At 40.3% G+C, this 27,647-nt stretch overlaps 2 protein-coding genes across 2 annotated transcripts in view; one reads left to right on the top strand and one right to left on the bottom strand.

Annotated features, from left to right (window-relative positions):
* slc5a10 (solute carrier family 5 member 10) overlaps window positions 1-27,647 on the top strand; it is a 124,001-nt gene that overhangs the window by 34,544 nt on the left and 61,810 nt on the right. Inside the window, exons 7-8 of the mRNA XM_060840542.1 lie at window positions 5,609-5,814; window positions 7,131-7,266. Of these exons, the coding sequence (XP_060696525.1) occupies window positions 5,609-5,814; window positions 7,131-7,266 (342 nt within the window). The remainder of the gene's footprint in view (window positions 1-5,608; window positions 5,815-7,130; window positions 7,267-27,647) is intronic.
* Window positions 5,399-27,647, bottom strand: part of LOC132825363 (protein FAM83G-like) — a 42,946-nt gene continuing 20,697 nt past the window's right edge. Inside the window, exons 3-5 of the mRNA XM_060840541.1 lie at window positions 18,019-18,143; window positions 14,617-16,057; window positions 5,399-6,431 (exon numbers count right to left, since the gene is read on the bottom strand). Coding sequence (XP_060696524.1) covers window positions 5,976-6,431; window positions 14,617-16,057; window positions 18,019-18,143 — 2,022 coding nt within the window. The 3' untranslated portion in view covers window positions 5,399-5,975. The remainder of the gene's footprint in view (window positions 6,432-14,616; window positions 16,058-18,018; window positions 18,144-27,647) is intronic.

Genomic DNA, 27,647 nt, shown 5'->3' with positions numbered 1-27,647 from the left:
GCCCAGAAATCACTTCTCTAGCTTCCCACAGAGATCTTGGGTACACCTGATCAGGTCCTGGGGATTTATCCACTTTTAACTGTTTCAAGCCATCCAGCACTTCCTCCTCTGTAATCTGGACATTTTGCAAGATGTCACCATCTATTTCCCTCCAGTCTGTATCTTCCATATCCTTTTCCGCAGTAAATACTGATGCAAAATATTCATTTAGTATCTCCCCTATTTTCCGTGGCTCCATACAAAGGCCGCCTTGCTGATCTTTGAGGGGCCCTATTCTCTTCCTAGTTACCCTTTTGTCCTTAATATATTTGTAAAAACCCTTTGGATTCTCCTTAATTCTATTTGCCAAAGCTTTCATGTCCCCGTTTTGCCCTCCTGATTTCCCTCTTAAGTATACTCCTACTTCCTTTATACTCTTCTCAGAATTCCCTCGCTCTATCCTGTCTGTACCTGACATATACTTCCTTCTTTTTCTGAACCAAACCCTCAATTTCTTTCGTCATCCAGCATTCCATATTCCTACCAGCCTTTCCTTTCACCTTGACAGGAATATACTTTCTCTGGGTTCTTGTTATCTCATTTCTGAAGGCTTCCCATTTTCCAGCCGTTCCTTTACCTGCGAACATCTGCCCCCAATCAGCTTTCGAAAGTTCTTGCCTAATACCATCAAAATTAGCCGTTCTCCAATTTAGAACTTCAACTTTTAGATCTGGTCTATCCTTTTCCATCATTATTTTAAAACCAATAGAATTATGGTCGCTGACCCCAAAGTGCTCCCCCACTGACACCTCAGTCACCTGCCTTGCCTTATTTTCCAAGAGTAGGTCAAGTTTTGCACCTTCTCTAGTAGGTACATCCACATACTGAATCAGAAAATTGTCTTGTGCATACTTTAGAAGTTCCTCTCCATCTAAACCTTTAACACTATGGCAGTCCCAGTCGATGTTTGGAAAGTTAAAATCCCCTACCATGACCACTCTATTATTCTTACAGATAGCTGAGATCTCCTTACAAATTTGTTTCTCAATTTCCCTCTGACTATTGGGGGGTCTATAATACAATCCCAATAAGGTGATCATCCCTTTCTTATTTCTCAGTTCCACCCAAATAACTTCGCTGGATGTATTTCTGGGAATATCTTCCCTCAGCACAGCTGTAATGCTATCCCTTATCAAAAATGCCACTCCCCCTCCTCTCTTGCCTCCCTTTCTATCCTTCCTAGAGGATTTGTATCCTGGAACATTAAGCTTCCAGTCCTGCCCATCCCTGAGCCGTGTTTCCGTAATTGCTATAATATCCCAGTCCCATTCTTAACCATGCCCTGAGTTCATCTGCCTTCCCTGTTAGGCCCCTTGCATTGAAATGCGTGGGTTTCCTCCCACAGTCCAAAAATGTGCAGGTTAGGTGAATTGGCCATGCTAAATTGCCCGTAGTGTTAGGTGTAGGGGAATGGGTCTGGGTGGGTGCGCTTCAGCGGGTCGGTATGGACTTGTTGGGCCAAAGGGCCTGTTTCCACACTAAGTAATCTAATCTAATCTAAAAAAAATGCAGTTTAATTTATTATTCCTACCTTGTCCCTACCTGTCCTGACTGTTTGACTCACTTCTGTTCTCAGCTGTACCCATCTCAGATCGATCTCTTTCCTCACTATCTCCCTGGGTCTTCCCCCACCACCCCTCCCCTCCCCCCAACCTGACCAGTTTAAATCCTCCCAAGCAGTTCTAGCAAATTTCCCTGCCAGTATATTAGTCCCCTTCTAAGTTAGGTGCAATCTGTTCTTGTACAGCTCACTTCTACCCCAAAAGAGATTCCAATGATCCAAAAATGTGAATCCTTCTCCCATATACCAGCTCCTCAGCCATGCATTCATCTGCTCTATCCTCCTATTCCTGTCCTAACTAGCTCATAGCATTGGGAGTAATCCAGATATTACAACCCTTGAGGACCTCCTTTTTAAATTTCTGCCTTACTCTCTGTAATCTCCCTTCAGAATCTCAACCTTTTCCCTGCCAATGTCGTTGGTTCCAATGTGGACAAGACCTCTTGCTGGCCCCTATCCCCGTGAGAACAGTCTGCACCCTCTCTGATCCTGGCACCAGGGAAACAACATACCATTCTGCTTTTTCTCTGCTGGCCACAAAAACGTCTGTCTGTACCTCTGACTACAGAATTCCCTAACACAATTGATCTCTTGGAACCCGACATACCCCTCATTGCATTAGAGCCAGTCTCAATACCAGAAACTTGGCTGTTCGTGCTACGTTCCCCTGAGAACCCATCACCCCCTACATTTTCCAAAACAGCATACCTGTTTGAAATGGGTATATCCACAAAAGACTCCTGCCCTAGGTGCTGACCTCTCTCACCCCTCCTGGAGTTAACACATCTATGTGACTGTATCTGAGACTTTCCCCCATTCCTATAACTGCCATCCATCACATGCTGTTGCTGTTGCAAATTCCTCATCACTTCTATCTGACTCTCCAACCGATCCACTCGATCTGATAAGATTCGCAGCCAATAGCATTTATGGCAGATATAATCCGCAGTAACCCTTAAATTCTCTTTAAACTCCCACACCTGACAAGAAGTACAAATCACAGCAAAGGCCATTTTTGCTCCTTCACAATCTACAGACCCAGAAAATCACTTATTCCTGTGCAAACACTACCCTAGGTTAAATTAATAGCTATGGCTTATATTTTAAGTTTAATCAAAAGACTTATCTCTAAAAACATATAATCAAGAAAGAATCCACTATACTCACTACTGCAGCCTTTCTCTTGGACAGACTTAAAACAACAATTAACTTATCGGATTCTGTGCTGTGAACTTCACCCAACAGTTCCTCTAAGATTAGTTGTAAATGTCACTGTTTGTTAATTTTCCCAGATGCACTCCGATGTCCAGCGATACATTAATTCAAACAGCAAAGGCAGTAACTGTGCAGGCTCTCTCTCTCTCTCTCTCTCTCCTGCACTGTCCTCACAATGTGTTTCCTTTGTCTGCCCTTCTCCCTTTTAAACTGCTGTTGTTTTGACTTTTTTTTCCAAAATTCCAAAACAATGTAACAGCATATAAAACAGTAATTGCTGCTCCTGGAATTCGAGGAAATCACCTCCAACACCTAAAATACCTCAAAAAAAAGGAGCAGCTCTTCCAGCCAGAAAGATTTCCCGTCCTCCCTCCCCAAATGTAATTTTGTTCCTCCCTACACTGCTTCCCCCCCCCCCCAAAAAAAGAAGGGGATTCCCACCTGTTGCCATTTCTTGATCTAGTTAGCTGTTGCCATATTCTGATATGATAGATTGGGCATATTCTAAAGATATTGTCACATGATCCGACCAGGCCCCACACTCTCACCCTGATGTCCATCCCCAGAACTCTCTGTCTTCCTACCACTTATTAGAAAGTGAACAATCTCCATCATCTGATCAAATAAGTCTTGACTAGTCAGTCAAGTAGCTCTCTCCCCTCCCCAAAACACTATTTTTTCAATACTCCTATGATTTTTGTCACAACAGTTTCTCTCAATTCTGTCTAGGAGTTATTCTTTAATTGATGGAGACTTTACAGTGATTGTTGAGGACTGGTAACCCACAACATCTTGAAATAGACCGTCACTGGTTGCCTACAGGATCCACTGTTCCAGGCAGCAAGCCTGTTTGATATGGAAGTCAGAGCCTCCTGAGCTACACAACAGCCTCATTACAGGAAAGGATCATGCACAATGGAGCTCAAATCTACCTTCGATTCAGCCAAAATAGTCCAATTACAGTTAATGTTGGTGGAAGCCAGTAGATTCTATTAGGCTTCACAAGGATGCAATGGTTGTTGTCATCCTGGATTCCAACCCCCACAATCACTCTCATATTTGCATCCTATACTGGACCAAATGTTTGCCAAACATGTTTAGTCCTAGCCCCTCATTGCCTCAATAAACTCCCACCTCAACCCAGGCCCATTATCTTCATCTGGTGATTTACAGAACAGGGCCTATCATGCATTTACAGATTCCAGAGCCCACAGTAATGAGGCTTGTCTCTTCAGACTGGGATGGGCCTATCTGCTGTCTGATTCTTATGATCTTCCTCAATGATGATGTTGAAATATGCAAAGATAAAATTGAATGAGACTCAGACTCAAAAAATTTCAGACCGCCTGAGGTACTTAAGTACTTTAACTGAAACTGGGTGTAGTTTTCAAGGTGAGGTTTTACCAGGTACCAATAAAGAGCGATTTAAACATCAATAGCAGTGAAGTGACAGGAGGTTGATCACTTGTGTCAGGATTTTAGATGATGAGAAAATTCTAGATTTCCTGCTGGGTTTCCTTGTATACAACTGATAAAGTTAAAACGTAGGTGCAATATGCAAATAAGGAATTCAAATAGTGTGCTAACTTTTATTATAAGGGGGTTGAATCGAATTAGTTTTATTATTACACGTACTCAACTAAGTAGTGAAATGTTTACTTTCACCACTTATGACACCATCTTGGGTACCAGGTATCTAGGTACGAGATTCTTCCATACAAGCTTTTATGAGAAAGATTAGAAAAATAAGGAAGGAAAAAATCCGGCAATTCGGATCATAGGAACAAATTACAAAATAGAGAAATAAAAAGTTCAGAAGAAGAGTAAATAAGTCTTGCTGCAAACAGAGCTTTGGTGAGACCACTCCTGTGTACAAGATCAAGGTAGACTATATCTGCCTTGAAAGTTGCAACAAAGATGCAATACTTTGATTCATGAGAGAGTTGTCTTGTGAAGAGCCATTAAGTAGAATTATTAGAGTTTAGAAGATTGAGCGGTTAGATACCAAGAGGCTGTTTTGCTTGGTTGGAGAGCCAAACGCTCAGGGATTATAATCTCAGGATACAGATGACCATTTAGGATACAGTTAATGAGAAAATCTCCACTCAAAGGGCTGGAGTGGTCAATATTTAGCCTGTAGGTAGAATAGTGCAGGCAATTTGCAAAGGCAGCATCTTTCAAACCAGTGACCATGACCATCTAGAAGAACAAGGGCAGAAAGCACATCTGCAAATCTCCTCCGAGTTATACATCATAACTTGGAATTTGGATCACACTTCCTTCACCATTCTGGGAACTTCTTTCTTACCAGCAGTCTGAGTATACCTAACACATACAGACTGTAGTGGTTCAAGAGCAACTTGTGATGGCAAACATCATATTGTAATGCTCCTAAAAAGAGGAGGCCACTTCTAGGAGGTGAAGGGCAAGGCCAGATCTGAAAATATTTTTCCTCAACCTTTTCTATTGTATAAGATCACATTTGACTAAACAGAATAAGAATGAGATATCAGGGATAAATATGTGAAGACTCAGAGACAATTCTTTGTGAATAAAACTTCAAAGTAGAGATAGACTGTCCATTTGGCTCATTAACATTATTATTTTGAAAGAATAGGTTTAGTACAATAAGCATCTCCTACAGGAGCTCAATTGGCCACTGCACCAAATCCTGAAATACATGTACAGGTTCCATAGATAAAACTCAGCAAGATCAATAATTATAGCAGCTGGACTGGCACAATAGCTTTTAATGTATTTTTTAAAAAAATATTATTTATATTATTTTTGTAGCTTTTAATAAGATTGGAGGGTACCACAACCTGGAAAGTGTATATCTAAAGGCAGTTCCAACAAAGATTATTCCCAATACAACGTGCCACCTCCCCAGGGCAGATGCCATGCATCTGTTCAGAGACCCAGTGACTGGAGATCTCCCATGGACCGGCATGATCTTTGGACTGAGCATCCTGGCGATGTGGTATTGGTGCACAGATCAGGTAATGTAAACATATTTCACCTTACATTCATTTTCTTATATATTTTGATATGCACAATCCCAAATGCAGGATCTATGTTAAATACTCAGATTTATCCCAGATAGCACAGCTTAGTTGTTTAGTTCAGAGGATATTTGTTCAATTTACTGTGCTTCGATGGGTCACTTGGTCAATGCTTTTGGTGTGGACTCTGACATTTGTGAAACTTTGTTAACTGGCAACTTTGCATTCAAGTTCTTTTGCGTTGTCAATCTGGAGATGGAGAGACCAAAAGGAGCAGTTGTGCTCATTGAAGAAATGTCTGAATCCATGGAGATTCCACTAGTGTAGTTATTGTATAGTCTGGATTCAGTCACACTCAACCCCATTGTCGAATCAGGTCTGCCCAGTCCTTTCTGTTCAAACAATGATGTCACTGACCGGCGTGGTGCGGCCTTTTGGTAATTATTGCATGGCACTTTTGAGTTTTGGAGGCCACTGGACTGCAGCATTAGTCTTCTACTTTTGCTCAAATCAGGGCTGCTTGAAACAATATGCAGTGGTTGAAAAGTCCGAGTATCTACGTTTGATCGGAGTAAAGCAGCTGCTGACTTTGTGGGGGCTATGTATCTCTCTCTCTGTAACAAAGAAAAAACATTTGAATGAGTTAGTCAGGTAGATTGAGAGCAAATTTGTTGGGTTTGCTGTTTATCTGACTTGAAATTTGTGTTAAACATGTTATAGCATTGATGCGAAACAAGGTCGTTTGATATCTGTGTACTTTTGCTTGTTTTCCCAGGTACGCCTGCTACACAAACAAACCTAGTCAATTAAGGGAGTAGCCAAGTTCCAGTTAACATGAGTAGACTGTCCTCAGTTTATTTTAACTTTTATTCCTGTCAGTCAAGCGGTGTCCTGTTGTTACTTCACCTAAAAGTGACAACTTGCTAAGCAAGACCAACATCAACTTTTGGACGATATTTTGTTTTCTAGATTTCTGTTTTACAACTAGAAATGCAAAATGGTTTCACTGCGTCCCCTTACTTACTTTCATGAAGACTTTTTCAACAATCACCTTTCAAAAGTGAAATCTTAATCACAGACTTTCTACATTGTAGAAAGAGGCCATTTGGCCCATCGAGTCTATTCTAACCCCCTGAAGAGAATCTCATGCCAGTATAAAGGGATACAGATGGATGGATTAGGAGTGGGTAGATGGAGCTAAAATGCAGATAAGCCATGATTCCATTGAATGGCAGAGCAGGTTGAGGAGCTAAATGGCATTGACCTGTTGCTAGCAGTAAATTAATCAATGAAAAATATATCTAATTTCTCAGGTAATTGTGCAACGGTCACTATCTGCGAAGAACCTGAGCCATGCAAAGGGTGGCTCAATACTGGCAAGCTATCTCAAAATGCTGCCTATGATTTTCATTATAATGCCCGGGATGATCAGCCGTGCCCTCTATCCAGGTAATGGAGTTCAAGCTATCATTTTTTTCTAAGTCTTGTTTAAATCTTTGAACATTTTCCAATTGTATATAAATAGTAATGACATTTCTCTCTAGTCATGTCTCCTTATTTATAATGAACATCCAAAAACCATAATGTCCATTGTGGGTCAGTTCACACCACTCACTTCTGAGTCAGAATGTCATAGCTTCAAGTCCCACTTTAGAGACTTCACCACAAAAAGACAGACTGATAATCCAGAGCATTACTGCCAGAGTGCTGCACTGTTGAAGGTAATATGTGAAATTGAGGTTCAACCTAACACTTTAGCTAGCTGTAATAGGTAACAAGGCACTATGTCAAAGAAAATCAGAGAGAGAGAGCATCCTGGTCAACATTTATCCCTCAACTGATGTTAAACAAGCAGATTCTCTGGTCATTACAATGCTGTAGTTTTAAAATCTTGCTGTGCACAAATTAGCTGCCATGTTACTGTATTACAACAGTGACCATAGTACAAATGTACTTAATTGATTGTGAGCCATTGGAAATGTCCTAAGGTCAAATGCTCGATGTGAATTTTTTAAATTGATGACATATCATGTCAGCAATTACAATGCTCATCATAAATGTGGGACAGCCATTAGATGGATTCCAAGTTTGAGTCATCTTGGTGATCAAAACTGGTCAAAGACCTATGACATAATACTTCAGAGGCATGGATCAGGAGTGATTTGATAGTTTTATCAGACAATAGATTGTATGATTGTGTAACTAAATTGATTAGAGAATCTGTTGCACAAGACTATACTGAGGCTCAGTGTTAGAAGGCTGTTGTTTTCCTGAGGGATAGCTGGCCTCTGCAGTACCAAACACAAAGAATCACAGATGCTGGAAACCTGAGACAAAACAGAATGCTGGAGAAGCACAGGAGCTCTGCAGCATCTGTTAAGAGAAAAACAGAGTTAATGTTTAGACTGTTCTGCAGATAAACTATTTTCCCTGGTGAGAGCTACTAAAACTATGGGGACGTTGTCTAAACATTAGGGCCAGACCATTCAGGATGGATGTTAGGAAGCACTTCTCCACACATAGGGTGGTAGAGATTTGGAACTTCCTTCTGTAAATGACAGTTGATGATAGATCACATATTCATTTTAAATCTGAAACAGATAAACTTTGGTTGAGCAAAGTGATTATTAAGAGATATCAGCCAAAGGCAGGTAAATAGTTAGGCCACAAATCTGCCACGATCTCATTGAATGGAGAAAGAGGCTCAAGGAGCTGAATGGTCTACCCCTGTCCCTATTGCAGATGATGTGGAATTCAAACAGACACCAGATTGCTAGAAATTACAGTTTCTTTGGGAGACTACATCCAGGGTTCATAGTCTAAAGACAAGGGGTGGGCCATTTAGGAGTGAGATAAGCTGAAATGTTTTTACCCAGAGTGGTGAGTCTGTGGAATTCTCTGCCACAGAGAGTGGCTGAGGCCAAAGCATCGAACATTTTCAAAACCAGGTTATTTTATAGTTATTAGGGCTAAAAGGATCAAGAGGTATATGGTGAAAATGGGAACAGGTCACTGAGTGGGATAATTGGCCATGACCATACTGAATGGCAGAGCAAGCTGAAAGGGCCGAATGGTCTATTCCTGCTCAATGTTTCTATGTGTGCACTCACAAGCCAATGTGAGAAAGGCCTTTTCCTGTCCCTCATTGCTCAGGAATATACACAATGTTGGACAGTTATTGTGTAACCTGAGAGTCTAGTGCTGTCAGTCAGTGGCGTCTGGCTGCTATAATTTCAGTCTTAGTCACTGTGTGAGAGTCATAAATGCTACCTTTATACTATTTATATAGTGGTTATGACCGTAAGATACTTAGTAATAGACTTCTCCCTGCTAAATGACACTTCCTACATGTCATAGATGTTGCATTAGTTCCAAATACAGTTGTATAAGGAGAAGTCATATTATATTCTATTGCACACTGCATAGCATTTAGCAATGTTTGAGGTTAAAACAGTGCTGTATAAGTATAAAGTGTTGCTCATAATTATGTAAACTATTAGCTGTTTGTTCTTTAGAATTTTTCGCAATGTAAAATATACACATTAAACAATGTAGGTAAACATCTGTTACTGGAAAACAGAAGTGTGCAAACAGCACCACTTTAGAAATAGACATTAGTTTGGGTCTGTCTTTAAATGAAGATTAATGCTCAAAAGTCAGATTAAAATCTTCAAGTTCATTTGTTTATGTTTTACCACGGGCCATCTCCTGGTTTTTACAATAATTACATAGCCATAGTCTGGAGTTTTCCCTTGGTGATTCATTTATTTTTTAAGGGAACTGTTTCTATTGAGGTGAAATATTAATCACTTGTGAAAAAATAAACAAACATAAAATCAGGAACTGGTGCCCATTTGCATTTGCTTTTCCTAAAACTGGACAGACCAGTAACAAGGCATTTTGCAGACAGATCCAATTAAAGGCCTGACATTTTCGTGGATAAAGCTCAGATTTGAACGCAAGAAGAAAAAAAAATGAAGAATTTTCCCATTGTCTCCTACCACTAAGTTATTGAAGAAGGTTTCCTGGTTCCAGATTTCCCCACTGTAAAAAGCATAGTGAGAATGAACCAACCTTTATAAGGATAGCAATCTTAAAACAGTGACATTTGGCACCAGCATTATTGGTTTGATTTTAGGCAGGATCACAGTGACACTGGAGTGCATTTTCCAAATGTGCCATTCTCATTTCATAGACCTGTTACTCATACCATACCAGTATTATTCCTGTGTTACATGATAAGGTGGCCCATTAAATAAATATTATGTTACATGGCGCGTCGAGATAAATCCTTTTTTATGTTAATCACAGCCCAGGAAATAAGTTTATTTTTGCATAAACCAGCTGCTGGGTTTGGATAAGACGTGACTTATGGTCATTATAGAAGAAACCAACAAACATCTGTTATTTCCATTGAGCAACTTAAACATGATGAACTATAGTGAATATATTGCAGCTAGAAATGGCCTCTCAATTCACAAAGCTCACTTTCTGGCTTGTCCTCTAGTTGAATAACTTATCGCTCTCCATAGTATTTAAGTGTAAATGACAGAGCATGTAGAATAATACTAATATTGTGCCAAAGAGTAAACATAATTCATTTATAACTCATCCCTTCCTTGAAGCTACTATCAACCTCCTTACTTTACCCAGTCATAGAATCAGAGTATTGCTGCATGAAAAGAGCTGAAAATGTGTTGCTGGAAAAGCGCAGCAGGTCAGGCAGCATCCAAAGAGCAGGAGAATCAACGTTTCGGGCATGAGCCCTTCTTCAGGAAAGAAGGGCTCATGCCCGAAACGTTGATTCTCTTGCTCTTTGGATGCTGCCTGACCTGCTGCGCTTTTCCAGCAACACATTTTCAGCTCTGATCTCCAGCATCTGTAGTCCTCACTTTCTCCTGCATGAAAAGAGGCCCTTCAGCCTATTGTGGCCAGGCCAATAATCAAACACCTGTCCACACCCTCTCTCATACAATCACAAATTTGCTATAATATGGCAACCAGAACTGCCCACAGCTGTGGTCTACTCAATGTCCAATATAGCTCCATCATAACCTTCTTGCTCTTGCCTGACCAATAAAGGCAAGGATCCCACATCCCTTCTTAACCAGCTTATCTACCTGTCCTGCTGCCTTTGAGGATCTTTGGATCACACCAAGGTCCTTCTGATCCTCTACCACTACCATTCACCATGTAATCCCTTGTATTGTTAGTCCCCTCGCACTTTTCCCTCTCCTCTCATCTCCATTTGTTCTGTATCTGCATGAACTTTTCCTTCCCTTTAGGTAGAATGATAATCAACCAAACAAAACTGTGGCCAACATGTCATGAAGGGTACTGTAAACCCTCAATGGATGCGAGTATGTTGATGGAAGCATCATTTTCTGAAGTGAATCTGGGTGTCACAGCCACACCATCCATGGTTACGAGACAGTACTCAAATCTAGCTCTTGGTACATTCACACATCTCATGGTCACTGCTCATTAGTCCGATTGCATGGACATGTTGGTTTTATGGTTATTGCTGTTCACAGGAAACTGCTATCTGCAAAAGTCTCATGACAAGAACTTAGAAAGTGGGGCACACACACTGGGCGATCTCTGTATAAATTCAAGACCCTCCATGATTATTGGTTGGTAACTGGAGATTGACATCCCTTCCACCAATCAGGGCCTGCTCCAGCCCCACCCCAGATACTGACTAACCACCAGTCAGAATGGCATCATGTGGATACAATTTGAAACCACCCAGTCATTAATGATTAGGGTATTCATTTTGGAATAGGTTTTATGGAATGGGAAATCTTCTGCGGTCACATCTCCTTGAGTGGGTACTGTCCTGAGAAACAAGGGACACAGGGATATCCTATGTCATTGGATAGTCAAGGCAAATGTTATTAAGCAGCAGTTAATTTTGTACACTAGGTCCAACAGCAAACAATAGAACTGACTGGCAAATGTTTTGTTGTTGTATTGGTTCATGGTAAACATGGGCCTGGCTATCAGGAAGGTGCACTGCTTTTCTGCAAGTAAGACCATAAGACATAGGAGTGGAAATAAGGCCATTCGGCCTATCGAGTTCACTCCGCCATTCAATCATGGCTGATGGGTATTTCAGTAGTGCCACAGGATGTTCTAAATTCGGTCAAACTGTGTTCCCAGACAATTAGTGGTCAGCAATAAAGGGACAACATTGCTGACTTGAAGAAAGCTGCACCTTAAGTATCTGGCAAGCTCTGTTATGTCAACTTCTCTTATTACAGTGTTAATTTGATTCAGGCACTATTTCTACCTGAACCACTGACTTCCAGGGACAGGCGGCTGAGCAATCAATCAAATTGAGGAATTCTTATAGATAGCAAACCAAGAAAGCAAAATGGAAAGCATCAAACATCATTGCCTCTGAGATCTTCATCTTCAGTCTGAGAAAAATACTCTCGTGGATTTTTAATCAAATTATTTCGGGGAATGTTAGTGCCTGTTTCTCCCCTCAGCATGCTGAGACATGAACATTTAAAAATTTTCAAGTGGGCGGCACGGTGACTCAGTGGTTAGCATTGCTGCCTCACAGCACCAGAGTCTCAGGTTCAATTCCAGCCTCGGACGACTGTCTGTGTGGAGTTTGCACATTCTCCCCGTGTCTGCGTGGGTTTCCTCCGGGTGCTCTGGTTTCCTCCCACAGTCTAAAGATGTGCAAGTCAGGTAAATTGGCCTTGCTAAATTGCCCATAGTGTTAGGTGCATTAGTCAGAGGGAATGGGTCTGGGTGGGTTACTCTTTGGAGGGTCGGTGTGGACTTATTGGCTGAAGGGCCTGTTTCCATAATGTAGGAAATCTAATCTAATGAACAATAAGCACACTTTGTGTTACATTCATGCGCAATAGTATGTAACACAGAAAAAAAATCTTTACAGAAATTTTTTAAAAGACTAATAATGGAATCATAAATCTGAATAAATTTCAAATCGTTGAATTGGCGTAGCTTTGACATATTTTATGTTGAATCAAACATTTAATTCCACTGAATAAGGATTGGGCAATGTACATTCACAATTAGCATCGGCAGTTCCAATCACAGAATGTTGGAGATGTAGCAGGTACCAAACTAATAAATCCCTGTTAAACAAGAAACGAAACCGTTCTGATAGCAAATTGGATATCAAAGCCAGATTGTCCATTTCTGCAAATTATCCAGTTACTGTGAGGAACAAACTATCACTGTATTTTGGTTTCAGTTGGGTAGGTGCAAATTCAGAACATGCTTGTTCATTCGCCTGTGCATGTTCAGATCTTCATCTTACTTTAAAAGCACTTTTAAAAGTGGTTCTTGTGCTTATTTCTATCTTTTGGAGCCAGGGTCTCTTTTGGCATATTCTGATTCAACCTAAATTGGCAGCATCTTTGAGGGCAAATGCTTTCTGCTCCAGATCCACCTTCCACATGTGGGCTTCTAAATATAACGGTGGCAATTTTAACCCATTCACAGGGTGGGACAATCACAGGACCAGGTGTAATACAGCGTTTACTGCTTTCTCCACATGAACCCTTGATCCCCTTACTGATCAAGGATCTATCTACCTTCGCCTTAAAAACATTCAATAAAACTTGGCTTTGACAGGCTTCTGCAGAAATGAGTTCCCAGATTAATCACCCTCTGGCTGAAAAAACTCCCACTCCTCTGAGTCCCAAAGCATCATCCCTTCACTGGGAAGCTGTACCCTCAGGCCCTCGTGTTTCCTACTTGTGGAAACATCTTTTTTACATCCACTCTATTCAGGCCTCTCCGTGTTCTGTAAGTTTCAATCAGACACCCCCCTCATCTTTGTACACTCCATCAAGTACAGACCCAGAATTCTTGACTACTCCTCACATGATAAGTTCTTCATCCCAACCTGCTCCACCATTCAATAAGATCATAGCTGAGCTGTGGCCTAACTCCATATGTCTGCCTTGAGTCCATATGCCTTGATATCCTTGATTAATAAAAATAAGTGTATCTCAGAATTAAATTTAACAATTGATTTAGCAGTGAACACCATTTGGAGAAGAGTTCAAAATCTCCACTACTCTTTGCATGTTAAATTGCTTTTGAACATCTCTCCTAATTCTTAGACTATGGCCTGGGTTCTTGAATCTTTGACTATTGGAAATAGTTTTATCTTGATCTACCCTGTTATCCTGAAATCCTCGATTAGACCATCCCTTAAACTCATAAATTCTACAGAATAAAGCTTTAATTTGTCTAAACTCTCCTCATTACTTAACCTCTGAAGTCCAGGCATTATCCTTGTAAACCTGGATTGAACCCGCTACAGGGCCAAAAATGTCCTTCCTAAGGTGTGGTGTACAGGTACTCACTGTACTCCAAGTGGTGTCTAACTGGAGTTTTATATAACTGCAGTGTAACATCGGCATCCTGACACTCCAGTCCTTTAGATAGGAAGACCAGCTTTCCATTAGCTGTCTTGATTATTTTCTACACCTTTCTGTGGCATTTAAAAAAGTTGTGCACCTGAACCTCCAAATCTCCTCATGCAAAATGCATGATAGAATGATAAGCTGGTTTTCTGGTGAAAAAGTGTGAGTGTTATGAGACAAATTTCTCCAGAATCCAGCAACATTTTTTGCTCGGACACTTGGCATTTGTTGAAGTATTCAGTGTTAAAAATAAAGTGCATTTCCACTAGCTATTCACAGGCTTCCCCCTAGGTATCACTAGCCAACATTTTGGTTATAAACATCACTTGCTTGGCAATGTATGCTTAACATTATAGTAAAAAATATCAGATGAGAAAGTTACCTGGAATTTATCATGATAATTTATTGCCAGTGTAACCTTTAATTTATTCAGAGCCTTCCTCCTCAAGTTTGCTCTCTCCTGGAAGAAAGCGTTCACATCTTTATTTTCTACAGTTTTGCCTTCTCTTAAATCGTTCGTTGAGTGGGATAGTTCTTTATAATTATTTGAAGGACGTGCAAAAGTGGCCCGGCTGACAAAATTTGTCACTTCTCCGATCGTAAATTCATCATTGACCTTATTCAGCTGAGATTCTGATCCTTTCACCTCATTGTCATCAAATTCACAATCATAGAAGTCATCGGAGTCAGATGATGGCTCATGCAAAGAGCTGGTGTCTGTATTCCAGTCCGGAGTGTAATTTGTTGAAGGATTTGATGGACAGTCAACCTCTGGACACAAGTCAGCCTCCTTTAGAGGGATCTCATGCTCGGATTCTTCTTTGTTGTTTTCTGTAACAACCTTGATTTCATCCATGGCAAGTGTTAATGCTTCGTCCTCTTTATGATCCTCTCTCTCTGAATCATGATCTACTTGCTTGATGCCATGTTCTCTATACGTTGGTACACTGGAGTCTGTATGTAAGTTTTCTACAGACTTGGTGCTATTGTGCAATGCTTCGTCTTTATCCTGTGTGGAGTCAATGGCAGTAGATTCTGTCTGCTTTAAGGCCAGTTTTCCCACAGTTCTATTTTTCTTCTGCTTCTGTTTTGAAACTTTAATCACTTTATTTATGATTAGCAAATCCTTTCTTGGTTTATTTTCTGTGTCCATGTCATTTCCATCTCTTTGACATTGACTTTCCTTCACTGTTAAATCTTGTGTCTGACTCATGCCTGGGGTTTTAGACGTTGCTTCCTTCTGTTGAAGCAATGCTGGATTAGAGGGATCTGGTTTTATCCTGGAGGCCATATCCACTGTATCACTTTGAGAAAGTACGTGATTTCTCTCCTTGGTGTTCGTGACACCATTTGGCTGTTGATTCTCATCTTGAGGAATCACTGGATAAGGAGGAAGATAAAGAAACATGTCCACTTTGGGCATATTCAATAGAGCTGGATGAATTATGGACTCTTCGTCTTTCGGGTCTGCTGCCATTGCAGCCTTCTGTCCCTTATTTGGTTCGTTTGACTGTTTCATACCATTAGAGTCATTTTTCTTCTCGGATCCATCTGAACCAGTGTTCTGGTCACTTACCCGCACGAGAGCATACTTAGGGTTTATGAGCTTCCTGGCAATAGCAGCACTCTGTTCCGCCGTTAGAGCAGGTGCCTGCTGAACAGGTTCAGGTTCTGCTATTTCTGGAGCCAAGTTTAGTTCGTGCATGTTAACTGCTTTGGAAAAGTGCAACAGTTCTCTGAATTCATAATCAAACGTTTCTACAGCTTGACCAGAAATCACAGTGACGACGTTACGGTCTAGTCTAGATGCAGTCCAAGTAAAGCTGAAAGGATAAATAATGGAAAAAAAATGTCTAAATTCATGTGTTGACTTACAGCAAAGCAATAAATCCCTACTTCCCGACATGGAGGTGCTGGTGTTGGACTGGGGTGGACAAAGTCAGAAGTCACACCAGGTTATAGTCCAACAGGCTTGTTTGGAATCAGAAGCTCTCAGAGCATGCTCCTTTGTCAACTGAAAGCTTGTGATTTCAAATAAACCTGTGTCGTGCGACTTCTGACTTTCTCTAAATCCTGCAAACAAATATATTTTCTGATTCTAGCCATTTAATTACTATATAAATTGAATATATATATTACTATATAAATCAGTCAAATCTTATGTTTGACAACACAATATACAGCAGCACGTAGGCACATTCAGGCTTGTCAACTCAGACAGCTCATCTTGAGTGTGGCACAACATGGACAGCAGTTTATCACCAGCCTGTTCCACTCTGCCAAAGGAAATTGAAAAGAAAATGGTCTCAGCTGTATGAAAGGCCAAATAATTCATCAGCACTGGTTTTGCATCATTGATTAATTCCTGCTCCTTCCATTTTCATTCTTGGCAATGATGCACACTGTGAGGAGAATAGCATAGAACTTTTGATACATTTGGGATAAAGAACACAGAGGGATAGGATAAAATAAAGGGTACTATTCTACAAGATGTGCAGGAGTAGAGAAACATGGTAAATAAGTGCATGACTGTAAATGAGTCATTAACAGTGTTAGTACAGACAGCGAGTGTGGTTAGTAAGGCACAGACTATCCTTGGCTTTATTAAGAGTGATGTCGAGTACAAGAGCAAGGGAGTTATGCTGTTCCTATATAAGTCTGTAGTCAGACTTCATCTGGAGTATTGGTGTACAGTGCTGGATGCCATGCTTTGGAAGGATATGAATGCATCGGAAAGAGTGAAGAACAAGTTTGAGAAAATGAAGTTTCTCGTCCCTGGACCCAGACCGTTGTCCTTGATGAAGGGACGGCTGAGAGCAGATTTGATAGTTTTCAAGGTCATGGGAGATCTGGACAGAGCAGTCAGGGAAAAAAATCTGTTCCCATTTGTAAAAAGATAAGAAGGAACACATTTGAAATGATTTGTGAAAGTAATAAATGCGATAGGAGAAAAACATTTTTTCAAAAAATAATTAGTTAGGATTGAGAATGCATTGACAAACGGGTGGAGGCACCAGGTTCAATTAAGACATTTAAGAGGGAATTAGATGATTATCCAAATAGAAATAGTGAAGAAAGAATGGGAGAATGGCACAAAGTCCTAATTAGAGAACCAGTGCTGACATGATAAAGCGAATTACTTCCATTTGCACCATAACAGGTCTGTGATCTATTGGACTTGATGTTTGTCCAGAATATTAAGCCGCAAAGTGATTAGTGATATTGGTTGATGACTGTCTACTTCAGAGGCATGAGATTTACTACCACATGGAGTATCCTTGGAGGTGTTTCCACCTCTGGAGAAATCAAAAATCAGGAGTCATTAATATCAGGCAGTCATTTAAAAACATCCTATTAAAAAATTAAATAAAAATTTATATTAGAGGGAGACTACATTGTGGAACTCACTACTATATGGAATGCTCAAGTTAAATAACATTAATTTATTTGAGATGAAGTGACATAAGTTCATAAGGAAGACTTCAGGTCACAGCAAGAGAGTGAGATGAAGGAAGGTGAGAAACATAAACACTAGCACGTGGGAGATCAAATGGTTATACACTCCTAGAAATTTGATTTGACATTCTTCCTCAGTACTACCATTGAGCAAATTAATGCTCCTTTTTGAACTGGATTGTGCTTTTGGGATAAAATACCCATTGTAGGAACAGTTAATTCTCATTTCAGCTGAAATGAAAGGAAAAAAACTCATCAGTTTCTCTGAAGAGGGTGTGCAAGCTGAAATTGTCTCTTGAATTTTCTCTTTTTTTGAAAATCAGCTTACCTATATGATCCACACGCTGCTCTATCTCCATCGATTAGTAGAAATTTTTGCATTTGTCTTCCTACAATTGTTTTGGCTGAACGTGTGTGGAATTCAGTCCCACCAACGCAGTAGACTCGCAGGTTCTAAAGGAGCAATAAAAAAGTATATTTTTATAAAGGCCATTGTCCCTTTAAAAGAAGTGAGAAACTAGATGTTATGATTTCATTTTACATTCCTGGCAGCATACAGGATGCAAATACTCCCTCTTGACTTGGCAAGATATCTGCTGAGTGCTCCAAAGGTTGATTGACGTGTGTTTACTGGCATTAATTAATGGCTTGTCATCGTGGTTCCAATGGTCAAAGTAAGTCCTGAGTTGCAATTTGGCATAACTTTAGCTTCATCACTCTGACATCAAGAGGTATGAGGTACAAGGATTCTGTGCATAGGAGTTAGTCTGTTGTTATATTGCTTCCTCAAATGGCTTAAACTTCAATTTAAATGGAGTCAGCACATTTTATCAATTATGTTAGGGAATTAGTGAATTTCTGGAATTTATTTGTGCATTGTTGGTTATTTTTCTTCTGGAGGTAAATAGCTCTGGTAACTGGGCAAATGGATATTGTCCAGGGAAGGATCAATGGTCATCTTTGATTTTAATACATACTGAAGAATTCTAAGTTGACCAAACCACTTTAAAGTGTTCCTTATCCAGCAGGCTACAGCTCATAAAATTGCACTTTAAAACAGATTTGCATCAAAACCTGTTGTAGTGACTGGGACCAGGTTGACCTCTAACTACAAGGTTCTTGATTGGCACAGGATAACAATCCCAATCAAAAAAGCCTTGGTTGACCAATATAACCAGGAGATTAGATTTTGTTTAGTTAAGGATGGACTCCGAGCCAGTTGGCCACAGCTGGTTTACAAAGCAGTAGCAAATAAGGGGTGATTTGGTGACAGGAACTGGCCTCTGTGTAATTATTTCAGTAGCAATGAGAGTAGAGTGACAATTGAGAAGCTCTGAGTATTGTTTGTGGCATACAGACTCCTGGAAGTATTGGTCACCGACGTCATTTACCAGCAGGGAACTCTAATACTTCCTGAAGTCCAATGGCTTAGGCACATAAGGACAGCTCCATGCCACCTGGCATCTAATGGTCTAGCAGAAATAGTGGTTCAAACATTGTAGGCAGGGGAAGAGTGAAATGGTAGCAGGAACCCCAGTGCTGGCCAAATGCCTTCTCTAAGCAAGGGGATTTAATCCAGGGGATGAAGTTTGGTGCCGAAACCATGGAAATGGTCCTGTATGGGTCTGAGGCGATGTTGGTATGAAGTCAGGTCTCGTGCCTTACAAAACTCAGATCGGTGATACAGTCCTGAACAAATACATGGATCACCTGAAAGCCATTACTTCACAAATGGGGCAAGAGCAAAACATACCTAGCCCTAAGGTGGCAGTGGCTTAGTGGTTAGCACTGCTGCCTCCCAGCACCAGGGACCAAGGTTTGATTCCAGCCTCAGGTGACTGTCTGTATGGAGTTTGCACATTCTCCCTGTGTTTGTGTGGGTTTCCTCCTGATGCTCCAGTTTCCTCCCACAGTCCAAAGATGTGCAAGCCAGGTGAATTGGCCATGCTAAATTGCTCATAGTATTAGGTGCATTCGTCAGAGGGAAATGGGTCTGGATGGGTTACTCTTTGGAGGGTTCGTGTGCACTTGTTGGGCCGAAGGGCCTGTTTCCACACTGTAGGGGAATCTAATCTCGAATCTAATCCCTCAGAATAGCCCAAAGGTTCAGCCAAAACTGCACATGCTCCCCCTCCATCTATATTAGATTAGATTTCCTACAGTGTAGAAACAGGCCCTTCAGCCCAACCAGTCCACACCGAACTTTTGAAGAGTAACCCACCCAAACCCATTTCCCTCTGATTAATTCACCTAATACTATGGGTAATTTAGCTTGGCCATTTCACCTGACCTGCACATTTTTGGAGGAAACTGGAGCACCCAGAGGAAACCCACGCAGACACGGGGAGAATGTGCAAACTCTACACAGACAGTCGCCCAAGGCTGGAATCGAACCTGGGTCCCTGGTGCTGTGAGGCAGCAGTGCTAACCACTGAGCCACCATGTCGCCCATCTAGTATTGAGGAAACCTCAGAATCCAAAATGGATGCAGCCTCAATACCATTGCCACCAGAACAAGTGGAGGAGACTCCTCTGAGACATTCCAATGGAACACGGTCCTGTCTGAGTCCAAGTCTGAGGAACCAGACCTGGGGCAAAAGTGTCGGCCAATATCCCAGAGTTTGGGGGTGGAGTAGGGTGGGAAATGTAGTGACTGGGATCAGGTCGACCTCATTAACTACAAGGTTCTTCATTGGGTTTGTTAATCTAGGCCAATCAGAGAAACCTTTGGCTGACCAATATAACTAGGAGAGCTAGTAGGGGTGGGCTGCCTTTGAATGGCTGCAAGGTGGGAGGGATGAGTGGTTTGCTGGGTTGCCTGAGGTGCCTGTGTTATATGCACTGTTTATTGTTCGCTTTTATCAGACTGTCTGTATGTGATTGTGTTTACTGTTATCTTGAGATAATGTTAAGGTGGGATTCTAGGTCTGTCCTCATTTCCCTGAGAACTGGATGGACAGTGGGGTTTGGGGTCTGCCTTTGCTGCCCCTTTCCCCTGTAAATTGCCTTTTCTTGTATATAGCTGTTAATGTTAACTGTTTGTAACTTGTACTGATTGATAAAATAAAAAAAGATTACACACGTGCACACACATATACACACACACGCGCGTGCGCGACATGAGTTCTGGGGAGAAGTAAGCACTACTGCTGTAAAAAGTACATGAAAAAAAGGGGTTAATAAAAGTATAACCAGGAGATTAGAATCTCCTCTGTTGAGGGACGACACTGAGCCAGCTGGCACAGCAAGTGTACTGTGCACTAGCAAATAAAGGGTGACTTGGTAGCTGGACTGGGCCTATCTGCAGGTATTTCATCGGTTTAATTGAAAAATCAAAAACCGGAACCTGCATTTGCATAGCACCTTTGATTTAGTAAAATGTCCCATTGTGATCCCCAAAATCTGACACTCAACCACATAAGATGATACTAGATATTTGAAATATTGGTAAAAGGTTTCAAATAGAATGTCTTAAAGGAGGAAGAGGGTACAGGGAGATGGTGAAGTTTAGAGAAAGTGCTGTAGAGATTAGGGGCCGAGCATCTGAAGAAACTTCCAATGATGCTGAAATGATTAAAATCAGGAGGATGGGGGTTTTCGGAATGCAAGAAATCAGACAAACTAAAATTGATGCTGTTTCTTTACAGTGGACGAACTTATACAGGGATTGGATTATGACGTTTAGTTGATAACTGGGTGGAACAAAAGTTAGATAAAAACAAATTGTTTGCAATGTTTGAAGGACTTTTAACAAAGGGAGCAGGAAATATTTCCACACAAGGGTTTGTCAAAACTTTTTCGTGACATGTGGCTATTTATTGTCCATCTCTAATTGCCCTTGAAGAAGTGGCTCTGTCAGCCATTTCACAATTGAACTGAAGCTGTGTGGAGACTGTGCAGGGTAAGAATGGAAGGTTTGCTTCCCTAGTGAGATATTAGTGAATCAAATAGATTTTCTCAACAATAATACAACGGTTGGCATGGTCACCATAATTAGCCTAGTTTTACATTCCATACATTATTCATTGAATTAAAATTCAATCAGTTGTCATTTTGAGATTTGAACCCATGTCCACAGAATCTTACTCTGGGATTCCATTAGTTTAGTGATGGTTCCACTGCACCAGTATCTCCCTTTGGTATCACTTGAGCAAGACTGGAGTTACTGCTCGATAGATTATTGTCAGTGTGGAGGCAGGTGAGAATTCTCTAGCTGTGACCAGTCTTTGAAGTCAAACAAAAATGGAAGCCAAGCAGAGTGCCTGCCAACCAACAACTGCGCAGGTACCAACTGAAAATTATCCTGCCAACATTTGCGAATAGCTTTGATCTAAATAAAAAGGAAATAGGAAAAGAGTAGGCATGGTTGTGACTTATCATTTAATGTAATGGTTTAAAAATGAAATTTAGGAACAACTGTGAACAACCATCAACTGTGAAAAATAATTTCACCAATGGCTGACAGCAGTCTTTGGTGAGTGAATCAAGTAAAATAATTACTGCAGACAATCTGATGTTCACCGCCCCAACTTAAAGTGTCAACATAGTTCAAGAGTGTATTAAACAGATTGTTGACTGTAGTTTTTCAGCTGTGATTGGTAATATGCTGGGCTACTTTTACATAATGTTCTGGAACATAAATGTTTTTTTACTGCTCATTACTTCCATAACTTCAGTCAGTGCACATGTAAACCTGGATTTAGTGGTTATGTTACTGGACTAGAAATCCAGAGAATGAGAGTTTGAGTCTTAACATGGTTGTCATCTGAATTCAACATTTAAAATGTGGAAATAACAGATTCAGTATCAAGTGCCAATGAACTCAACCAGTTCATTAACCTCCTTCAAGGAAGACATGGACTTGCTTGGTCTGGTCTATATGTGACTACTATTGCACTAATGTGGTTGGCTCTAAATTTCCCCCAAAGTGATCTTCTGAGCCAGTTACCTTCTCATTGCAAGTAGGTGTGGGTAATTATTGCTAACCTTGACAGCTAGACCTACATCCTGGGAACTAATTATTCAGAATCATGCATATTTTAGTAAAACAACAATTACTATTTATCATTATACTTTGTGAATAAACAGAGTACAATTATGCGAGAGGTTGGCAAATACTCAGCAGATCAGACAGCATCTGTGGAGAAAAACAATATTAATGTTTCAGATCTGTGATGACCTTTTGCCAGAAGGGTCTGTTCTGACCTGCTGAGTGTTTCCAGCATTTTCTGTCTTACGTTCAGTAAAACAGAAAGTCTTGCAGTATTTTGCTTTTGCTAAAATGATCGATGAGTGTTACTGTTTGGAACTGATTCTGGACACAATTGAATAAATTCAGCAATCTCTCATTTCCAACAAAGTGCCTTAATGGACAGGAACACAGATCCGAGAACTGGCCCTGCAGTCCTATCTCTTTCAATTTACTGCTGGTGTCTGTGGAAAAATCTAAAATTACATTAATATTAAAGAAGTATTTGCATTTTTGCTGTGAATCATGCTGTAATTTTTACATCAAGTCATAATCACGTTATTTTTTAGATAATCTTGTGATTAAGTATCCTGCACTCCTTCACTGACTGTAAATATATGTGCATCCACATGCCCAAGATATGTCAACAAAGGATTAGGAATCTGCAGTGAAGTTGGTTTATAGTTAAGGTAAAGCTGCATAAATAGGATAAGTGATGGTCTAGTGGTATCACTGGACTATTGATCCAGACACCCACGCAATATACTGGGGACGCGTGTTCAAATCTGCCATGATAAATGGTGGAGTTTGAATTTGATAAAAACATCTGGAATTAAGAGTCTAATGACAATAATGAATCCACTATTGACTGTCCATGAAAAAAAAATCTGTTCAAGTGTGCTTTGGGAAAGGAAACTGCCATCCTGACTTGGTCTGGTCTACATGTGTGGTCTGCTCCAGAACCACAGCAATGCAGTTGATTCTTAACTGCCCTCTGGACAATAAATGCTGGCCTACCCAGTGACACTGTCATCCCAGGAATGAATGAAAGAAAGAGTAAGCACTATGATAAGACTGATGCTTGGTGTTGACAAATTTAAAAACCTGAATTCAAGACGTTAAACACATCAGGACTAAATTTGGATAAATAGAATGTATCCCTAGTAATAAATAGGTGATATTTGCCTGCAAGGTCAAGTTATTTGCTGAATCTTATTCTGTTGCAGGGTAAATGTTATATGAGTATTAGATTAAGCAATTAAGTTTCTGTAGTAATAGCAAAAGCAATAAAGCCCAATAACCTCATGAAAATTGTGCAACATTCTTCTAAACTGTGGATTTGGCACTTTGTCTTCAGTGCATGCAATGTTTCACAATGTGATTCCGAAATTGCCAGAGAGAAATCTATTGAAAGTACCAACAGCTTGGTAGAAGTGGTTTCCTGCAAAGTATTGGGCAAGGCCAGCTTTGATGTGGTTTTGATGATTCACTAAACTGTGTACAGCTGAAATAATTCAGGAAACAAAGCGCCATCATTTGTATGTGATTCAAGTATTGACTGGAAAAAAACTTCTCAACACGCTAGGCACGGCAGGTGGCAGCATTTCAGAACATGTTGCCAACTCCAGTTAGACATCGCATGACCTCAAAACCAAATCTCCCACCAACACAGTTGGCCACATCCACAGTCAAGGTGCTTTGTATCACTAATCAGAAAGTAAACTGATGGTTAAGAATCATCCAATCAGTCAAACATCCTTCCCAATCTTCCCATTGGACTGTCCTTATAATCAATAAATGAAATTATTTAAAGAAAATAAGGCAAAACATGTATTTAATGCTGCCATGGTCTTTTTTCTAGAATTGCTGACAGCAATGTCCTGGAGATTAGTCAATTCCATAGACTCCAGGGCATTCCTGCTTTAGGACTGGAGACTGCTACAAAAGTACAGCATTTTTAGATATTTATAAACATGTTCATCGAACTTCACTTGAAATGCACCGATGCAATTTGGCCCAAGCATCCAAATGCGCTAGTGGGTTTCATAATCTAGCCACACTGGGTAAAGAAGTTTCATCTATTTCTTTATTGGTCTACTCAAGAAAAATCCCTTCATGCCTGCAGACATGCTCAGACTCTCTGCCTGACATAGTACCATCCCTATGATCCACATAAGCACTTCTCCAAATAAAGACTGATGTTCATTTGTAATGGGGTTAATGGCCAGAACGGATGTGACACCTTCTCCTGTTCTTGGGAGAAAATATTGTGCTGCATCTTTTTAAATGGGAACCATTGATATTTATTCTTAATTCTAGATGCCAAAGAGGAAACAACCTCTCCACATCTATCTTGTCTATCTTGTCATGGAGTCTTCAGAATCTTGATTTGAAATAATTCCACAGAAGCCAGTATCCCATCGCCAAGTGATAACAGCCATAATAAAGAAAACTAGAAATCAAGAAAAGTCTACCTGAAACAAGGGAGAGATAAAGAGAAAACTTTTCTCCTCAGGAAACCCAACAGCAGTGATAACACACTGACTGTGTGGTCCTGACAGCATAGAGACTGTCCCCTCCCTAACACAAAATGTAGAATCCTTCACCACTGATCCAGCTCCGTCAGAACCATCTCTCAAAATGGACCAGGTGTCTGACAGCCTTGTTCTTTTTTTCTTTTGTTTCAGAGTGAACAGAAACTCTGACACTCCTGTTTTTTGCCCCCCACACTACTGCCTAAAAGCAGGAAGAAGTTGACACAACAACCCTTCAACTCAACAAGCAGGCACCACTGGGATTATGAAGCCAGTATCCCCAGTTTACTAGGCAGGCCTTTTAACCAACAAAGCCACAGCACCAGACACTCTTGTTCTTATCTGTCAGCCAGGGCTTCCTGATCAGACCAGATTAATAGCCCCAATCAGGGAACTCATTCTATGACCTCATTACAATCACTGCAGATTGTTTCAATCAAGTCACCTCTTGTTCTTCAAAATTCCAGCAGATACAAGTCTAGACTGTCCAAAGATTTCCTCATCTGACAACCCACTTACTCCACATATTAGTTTGTTCCTCTCGGAACTCTTCCAGTGCATTTATATCGTTCCTTAAACAAGATGACTGATACTGTGCAAGTACTCCAGATATGGTCTCAGTAGTTCCCTGTACAACCGAAGCAAAACCTACTTAATTTGCCATAAATGGCAATAATCTATTGGCTTCCTGATCCAGCTCCCTCAGAGCCATCTCTCAAAATGGACAAGGTGTCTGACACCCTTTTTCTTTTTTTCCTTTGTTTCAGAGTGAACAGAACCTCACTTAATGTGATTTGTACAAGAGGACACCCAGATCCCTCTGCATCTCAGAGTTCTACAATCTGTCATTAATTTGACTGCGCTTCTTTTTGATTCTTCCTTACAAAATGCCATCTCGTATTTTCCCACATTATTCTCCAATTGCTCACTTGTTGAAGTTATCTATTTCCCTCTGCTGCATCCTCATGTCTCTTCACGACTGACTTCCCAAACTACCTTTGTGTCATTGGCAACCATACTTTCCATCCCTTCATCCAAGTCATTTATATAAATTGTAAACAGTTGAGGTTCCAGTATTGATGTCTCTGGCATACACTTTGTTATAGCATGTTAACCTGAATATGACTGGCTTATGCTTATCCTCTATTTCTCAGCCAGCAAGCCTTATATTCATGCCAATATACTACCCGTACAGAACAAGACTGCATTGAGTGCAATAACGTTTAATGACACTTGATCAAATGTATTCTTGAAATTTAATTTCCATCCACTGGCTCCTCCTTATCCACATCACATGTTCCCTCCTTAAAGAACTTCAATAGTTTAGTCAAATGTTTTGCCCTTTCACAAAACCATGCTGACTCTGCCTGCTCATCACAACACTTACATAAGTTCAAAGTATAGCTTCTAACCTTTTCCCTGTAACAGATGCTAAGCTAGCTGGCCCCTCATTTCCTGCTTTCTGTCTCCCTGTGGAATTAAAGGAGTTGCATTTTTTATCTTCCAATCCAATGGAATCTTTCCCAAATCACGGGAATTTTGGAAAATACAAACCACTGCATTAACCATCTCACTGATCACTTCTTTCGATCCGAGGATGAAGTCTAACAGAACCCAGGCACTTAGCCTACAGCTCCTACAATCTACTTGGTACCACATCTCTGGTAATTGTGATTTTTCTAAGTTCCTCCCTCTCTTCCAATGCCTGATTTATTGCGGCTTCTAGGATGTAAATTGTATCCTCTACTATGAGCACCAAGCAAATAACCCATTCAATTCATCTGCCGTCTTGTTATTTTCCATTGTTAATTCTGTAGACTCAGTTTCAATTGGAGCTACACTCACTTTGATAATTCCTTTCTTCCTTTAAATTATATAGAATCCATCCAAGTTTGTTTCTCTGGCTGGCTTTCTCTTGTACTCCTGACTTAATAATATTTTAGTCGTTCTTTGCATTTATTTTGAAAATGCTGTCCAACATTCTGATCTGCAACCTGTCTAAGCAGAATTAAGTTGATTTTAAGCTTGAAAGTACCTTTAAATTTCTAGTCAACAATGATTGTTAGGTCCATCATTTCAAATTCTTCTTACCCATTGAAATGTATGTATTTTTTGTAATCTGCCACTGCACTTCTACTGACTAATCCTTTAATCTAATTTGCCAGTTGACTTTAGCCATTTATGCTTACTTGCCCTAATAATTGGCATTATTAAAATTTAACAGAAAGCATACTGTCAGACCCACTCCTCTCTCCCTCAAACTGAATGTAAAATTGAATTACATTATAGTCGCTGTCTCTTAGAGATGTAGGTAACTGAAATTATTAATTTAATATTATTAGCTCTGATATTATTAGAGTGGCTTCACATCCAATACAGAACTGAGCAAATGTTTACTTATCTCTTATAAGTGAGCAATTACTATATTAAATAGCCATGAAAGAATTAAATCAA

The sequence above is a fragment of the Hemiscyllium ocellatum genome, chromosome 20 (genome assembly GCF_020745735.1).
Source record: "Hemiscyllium ocellatum isolate sHemOce1 chromosome 20, sHemOce1.pat.X.cur, whole genome shotgun sequence".
Taxonomy (NCBI): domain Eukaryota; kingdom Metazoa; phylum Chordata; class Chondrichthyes; order Orectolobiformes; family Hemiscylliidae; genus Hemiscyllium; species Hemiscyllium ocellatum.
Note: the sequence above shows the minus strand (reverse complement) of the source record. Positions and strands in the feature narration are given on the sequence as shown.